Consider the following 6692-nt stretch of genomic DNA (forward strand, 5'->3'; position numbering starts at 1 on the left):
CAGAGAGCTGAGGGCAGATGGCACTGCAGCCCTCACTATTCCAACACCTTGTGGGGTCCTGTCTGAGGGGCACCCTGCTCTCATCCCCCCCTCCCCCCATCTGAAGCCTCCTACAGAACTTTTCCTGCACTTCCATCCACCTCCAAACCCCAGGGGTCAGGAGGACATTACTGAGTACTGTTAGGCACATGCACTTAGTGGGACCAGCCCTTCTGGTTCTTCACTGCCTCTCCTGGACCACTGATGCTGCCCACTGCTTTGTAAATCTCTTCATCTTAAGCCCAAGTTATCTGGCCAGGCACCTCCACCCTCTCAGTGCTCACCCATCACCCCTCACCCCTGCCCATGCACTGCGGGCTCCATGATGAGCCCAACCTTCATCAACAAACACTGACCAAATCAGAGCGGACAGGCTTCAACCGGCGACTCTTCTCCCCACTGGTCCCATTGATCTCAGTGTTCATTCCCTCCCTGCCACCAGACCTGGTCAGTACCAGAAACCACCACTGCAGAATCTCCATTCCTGGCAGCCTACTCCTGTACTTTCAAGCCCACTTGTTTAAATATCATGATGATCCAGCCCCTCGAGCACATGGACCCCGAGGTCTTCCTGCTTACAAGCTCCTCGCTTCCAGGCTGCTCTCCTCATCTGACTTGGGCTGCACAACCTTCGCTGCAATTATTCCTCAAGCACCTTCCCCGCCCCCCACCCCCCGTCACACCTGCCCACAAAACCCCAGTCCAGCAGAACCAAGTCACCAACCTATGCCATGCCTCCACCTGGCCACCAGCTGCCCCAGCACCACCCACAGCCCCGCAGGGTATCTCTGACTGGTTTCTTCTTCTGCACCCCAGTCAGCACTGTCACACCTTTCCCTTCACATCTATCCCCTTCTCCCCAACTAGGCTAGTGACTTCATGTCATTCTGTGACCAAAGCCCTCAGAAGTCCATGCATCCGCACATCAAGATCCACATGCAAAGTCAGGTCTGCACCTGTCTTCCTTCTCATTAGGACCAAGGAAGCTCAGACATATCCTTGGAGACATATCCACCAAGGGCATCTCCTACCCAAATGTTCTAGATACTCATCCCTCTGCCCTCTGAATCCATCCTTTCTCCTTCTCCATTGGGTTATCTCAGCATCTAAGCATGTTTGAATGTCTACCATCATGGTAAACCTTCCCTAGATCCACAGCCCTTTCCAGCCACTTCCCAATTCCATTCCTCAGGATAGTCCAACCTCGACAATAGTTACCCACAAAGCTCTTGCCACATTATCTATTCTTTAAAAAAAAAAAAAAAAGTATGTAATATTTGATATTATGTATAGGAAAGAACAGTCTAAGAAATGGTGCTAGAGGGGCGCCTGGATGGGTCAGTGTTAAGCATCCGACTTTGGCTCAGGTCATGATCTCATGATTTGTGAGTTTGAGTCCCACGTCAGACTTTCCACTCTCGTCACAGAGCCTGCTTCAGATACTCCATCTCCCTCTCTGCCTCTCCCCGACTTGTGCTCTCTCAAAAATAAATAACAACCAAAAAAAAAATGGTGCTAGAACTGGGTAGTCACATGCAAAGGATTAGGATTAAATCTTCGTGAACTTGACTTAGGCAAAGGCTACTTAGATAGGACACCAAAAGCACAGTGAAAGAATAGATAAGTCAGACCCCATCAAAATTAAAAATGTATTCAAAGGACATGATCAACCTATAGAATGTGAGAAATATTTGCAAATGAGGATAGTTCTGCTAAGGGACATGTATCTAGAATACACAAAGAACACTTTAAACTCAGCAATAGAAAGACAACCCAAATGACAAGCAGGTAAAAAGATTTGAACCTACTTCTTTGAAGAAAACATACCGATGACCAGTAAGCATATAGAGAGATCATTAGGGAAATGCAAATCAAAATGACAATGAGCTACCACTTCATACCCACTTAGGATAGAAATAACCAAAAGAATAGATAGTAGCTAGTGTTAGTAAGTGCATGGAGAAATTGGAACCTTCATATACACTGCTTCTGAGAGTAAAAAAAATAATACAACCAATCTGGAAAACAATTTAGCAATTAAATCTGGAGTTACCATAGGACCCAGCAATCTACTGGTAAGTATATCCAAAGGAAAAGACATAGGTTCACATAATATCTTGTATACATTCATAGCAATATCAATCATAGTAGCCAAAAAGTAGAAGTAATCCAAATATCCTTCAACTGATGAATGGACAAAATGTATCCATACAAGTTGGAGGGTCATTTGAAAACCAAAGAATGAAGTACTAATATAGGTCACAATACGGATGAGCCTTGAAAACATGAAGAAGCCAGTCACAAAAGAGCACATATCCTATGATTCTATTTACATAAAACTTCCAGAAGATGCAACCCTAGAGGGAGCACAGATCCTGGTTACCTCAGGCTGTGCTTGGGGACACTCACATGCAAGATGACCTAGGTCATGGAGTATACAAACTTCAACCTCAAGGATGTCAGGGCGCCTAGGTGGCTCAGTCAGTTAAGCATCTCTTAATTTTGGCTCAGGTCATGATCTCATGGTTTGTGAGTTTGAACCCTGCCTCGGGCTCTGTGCTGACAGTGCAGAGCCTGCTTGGGATTCTCCATCTTCCTCTCGCTCTCAAGTAAATAAATAAAGACATTTAAAAAAAAAATACTGCCTCTGCCACTTACTGGTTATGGGACATTGGCCAAGTCAATTAAACTTGCTATTAAAAAAAAAAAAAAGTCAAACTGCTTACCGAAGTGGCTGCAATAATTTACACTCCTGTCTGCAGGGTATGAACATGATCACCGCTCCATTTTCTTATTAGTATTGGGTATGATCAGGTTTTTAAATTTCTGCCAATTTAAGGGGTATAAAATGGTAGCACTGGTTTTCACTTGCCATTTCCTCAATTTTGAATGAGGTTGATGGTCTGGTGTTTATTTCCCATTTGGTTTTTTCCCCTATTAGGTCTCTTGCCCATTTTTCTACTTTGTATTTCTTTTTTCTTATCATGTATTTATGTATGTTATTGTGTATTAAGATGTAAGATACACATGTATTTTAGATACAATTAGTTATGGGTGGCAAAAGTTCTTCTGATTTGTAACTTGTATTTTCACTTTGTCTTGATAAGTAGTTATGTAGTTATAGTATAAGCAGTAGTTATTATGTAGTTATAGTATAATAGTTATCAATGTGGTTGTATTTATGACTCTTTGTAGTTTTATGGTTTGCTTTGTATCTTATTTATGAAATCCTTACTGGGGCTCAGTCAGTTAAGCGTTTGATTTCCACTCATGGTTCTCATGGCTCTCGGGTTCGAGCCCCACATTGGGCTCTGTGCTGACAGCTTGGAGCCTGGAGCCCTTTCTCTCTGCCCTTCCTCTGCTCACACTCTGTCTCTCTCTCAAAAATAAACTTAAAAAAGAAATCCTTACCTATTCCAAGGTCATGAACATATTTTACTATGGCTTTTTTTCCCCTAAAGCTTTTTCTATTTATATGGAAGTCGTATGTATGTGCACGTGTGCACGTGTGTATATATATATCTGGAATATATTTGTGCATGAGTTAGGAAATTTTCCAATGGATAACTAGTTAATGCATAATCCATTATGCATTCATTTATGCACTCTCCATTCTGTTCCAATGGGCAATCGTCTATCCTTCCATCAATGTTATGCATTTAGAGAGACCTTTTAGAAGCTATACATTTTAAGTGTATATATGAATGCATATTTTATATGTTATATGGTTTATAAAATGTATTTATAGAAATGTATAACTTGTTACCTGCTGGGGCAAGCTCCTCCACTTATTTTTCTTCAAGGGTATCCTGGCTATTATTTGCCTTTTGTGCTTTTACACAAGCTTTAGTTTCACCTGTCAAGACTGCCAAAAAGCTTCTTGGGATTTTCAGTGAGAATGTATTAAATCTATAGATCAGAGCTGATGTTTTTACACTGCCTATTAATGAACATGATATATATCTCTATTTATTAAAATCATTAAAGATTCTTAAAGGTTAATCTTCCATAGAACTTTTTATGTAACTTTTGTCAGATTTATTCTTTGGAATTTTGTTATTATTTCTATTATAATGGTATCTTTTTTTTTAATGTGTTCCAATTATTGATGTACTCAAATAGAAATTGTTTCTGGGGCACCTGGGTGGCTCAGTTGGTTAAGCATCTGACTTCACGTGAGAGGAGATCATGGGAGTTTAAGCCCCACATCGGGTCCTCTGCTGTCAGCATAGAGCCCACTTCAGATCTTCTGTCCCCGCCCTCTCTGCCCCTTCTCTACTTGTTCATTCTCTCTCCCTCTCCCTCCCAAAAATAAACATTAAGTGGGGGGTGCCTGAGTGGCTCAGTTGGTTAAGCGTCAGACTTCGGCTCAGGTCATGATCTCGCAGTCCATGGGTTCGAGCCCCACGTCGGGCTCTGTGCTGACAGCTCAGAGCCTGGAGCCTGTTTCAGATCCTGTGTCTCCCTCTCTCTCTGCCCCTCCCCTGCTCATGCGCTGTGTCTCTGTCTCAACTATAAAAAACTTAAAAATAACATTAAGGAATTATTTTTTTTAATTAACATTTGTTTTTGAGAGATAGAGACAGAGCTGGGGAGGGGCAGAGACAAGAGACACAGACCTGGAAGCAGGCTTGAGCTGTCAGCACAGAGCCCAATGCGGGGCTCAAACCCAAGAACCGGGAGACCGTGACCTGAGCCAGAGTTGGACGCTTAACTGACTAAGCCACCCAGGTGCCCCAGAAATTACGTTTCTATATAGCTACCTTTTAAAATTCTTTTGCTTCAAGTAACTTAATAGGTTTGGTTGCTTTCAATGTAGGTAATCATCGTCCTTGAGTAGTGACAGTTTTGCCTCCTTCCCAATACTCAGATTTTTTATTTTTCCTTGCCATACTACAGTAGTTAAGGCCTTAGCTACAGTATTGAATAGAATGGCACAACAGTGTAAAAATGTTTTGGTCCTGATTTTAGTGCTTTAACACTAAAACTGATTTTTGCTCTGGGTTTTTGGCAGATACCCATGTTAAGGTTAAGAAAGTGACTTCTGGGGCGCCCGGGTGGCTCAGTCGGTTAAGCGTCCAACTTTGGCTCAGGTCATGATCTCACGGTTTGTGGGTTCGAGCCCCGCGAAGGGCTCTGTGCTGACAGCTAGCTCAGAGCCTGGAGCCTGCTTCAGATTCTGTATCTCCCTCTCTCTCTCTGACCACTCCTTGCTCACACTGTCTCTCTCTCTCTCTCTCAGAAATAAATAAAACATTTAAAAAAAACAAGTGACTTCTATTCCTAAGAGTTCTTACCCCTACATGAGAATTTTCACATACCTTGTTTTCTATCTCTTGTGGTAAACCCCAGTGATTTGGCCCTGCCCACCTCTGCAGCCTCAGCTCTACCACCTCACCCTCATGGACACCACCTCAATATAGTAGGCTTCTCTAAATTCCTCAAATCACTCACCTGTCCCACTGGGACTTTGGCCACTTGGGCTGCAGTCATAAAGCCTGAGGACCCGTGCGATGTCCGAGGTGCTCAGGTTCCATCGCTGGCCAATGTGGGCACTGGGAGCCCAGAGCGGTGTGATGGTGGGCAGCCCGCGCCGGCTGAAGGCAAGCCTGAAACCCAGCAGGTGGGGACTCTGGAATCCAGATCCCCANGGTGCCTTCAAATACCAGCTCCTCCCCTCCCCTCAAGGGGCCCAGACCAGCACTAGCTGATGTGGAAACACAGGGCATCACGGCTTCCTAGAGTTCACATCACTGCTTTCTGCTCTCAAGCTCACCAACCGTTCAACTTTAGAGACCTGCTCGCCCACCACCTGCTGCTGGGCTCCCTCTCCCCAGCAGTCACCTTGTTCTTTCTGCCTCAGGCCAGCAGCACCCACCCCTCCACATTCAAATGCAGCACTTCCCCACTGGCCGGAGCACCCGTTTTCCCCATCACTTGGGTCCCCCAGGCCTGAGAGGGACAAGATTCCCTCCCCCAGCTGCTGCCCTGCCCTTCACAGTGAGCCTCTGAGAAAACAGCCGGACCCTGGGTATTTGCTCTCCCAGCTGGCCCCTGCCCCAGGCCCAGCCAGCCTCTTCCACAACCTGCCATACTGGCCTCTAGAGTATGCTTACTTCTTCCTTTTAAAAACCCTTAAGATATTAAACAGTTTTGAACAGGCAATATATTCACCTGGTTTAAAAGTCAAAAAAAGGGGCACCTGGGTGGCTCAGTCAGTTAAGCATCGGACATCGGCTCAGGTCATGATCACACGGGTCATGGGTTCAAGTCCCGTGTGGGGCTCTGTGCTGACAGCTCAGAGCCTGGAGCCTGCTTCAGATTCTGTGTCTCCCTCTCTCCCTGACCCTCCCCTCCTTAGGCTGTTTCTCTCTCAGAAATAGACATTAAAAAGAATTTTAAGTCAAAAAAAAAAAAAATGTTGAGCTAGGTGATAAGCCTCCCCCTCTATCCTCCTTCCGAGTTCCTACTCCCCACCCCCAGTTAATTACTGTTATTAGTTTATATATCTTAGCAGTTTGTTATGTACATACCAATACAAATGTATTCTCACATCTCTTCATGTTTTAGAATTTTATTATTTGAGAGAGAGAGAGAGAGAGAGAGAGAGGGAGAGAGGGAGGGAGAGAGGGAGGGAGAGAGGGAGGGAGGGA

At 44.5% G+C, this 6692-nt stretch overlaps 1 protein-coding gene across 1 annotated transcript in view; it reads right to left on the reverse strand.

The window, feature by feature from the left end:
- ASTL (astacin like metalloendopeptidase) overlaps positions 1 to 6692 on the reverse strand; it is a 22680-nt gene that overhangs the window by 7789 nt on the left and 8199 nt on the right. The window contains exons 7-8 of the mRNA XM_077773500.1: positions 5820 to 5991; positions 5494 to 5648 (exon numbers count right to left, since the gene is read on the reverse strand). Of these exons, the coding sequence (XP_077629626.1) occupies positions 5494 to 5648; positions 5820 to 5991 (327 nt within the window). The remainder of the gene's footprint in view (positions 1 to 5493; positions 5649 to 5819; positions 5992 to 6692) is intronic.

Source organism: Crocuta crocuta, unplaced genomic scaffold (assembly GCF_008692635.1).
Source record: "Crocuta crocuta isolate KB4526 unplaced genomic scaffold, BGI_CrCroc_1.0 scaffold67, whole genome shotgun sequence".
Taxonomy (NCBI): Eukaryota; Metazoa; Chordata; class Mammalia; order Carnivora; family Hyaenidae; genus Crocuta; species Crocuta crocuta.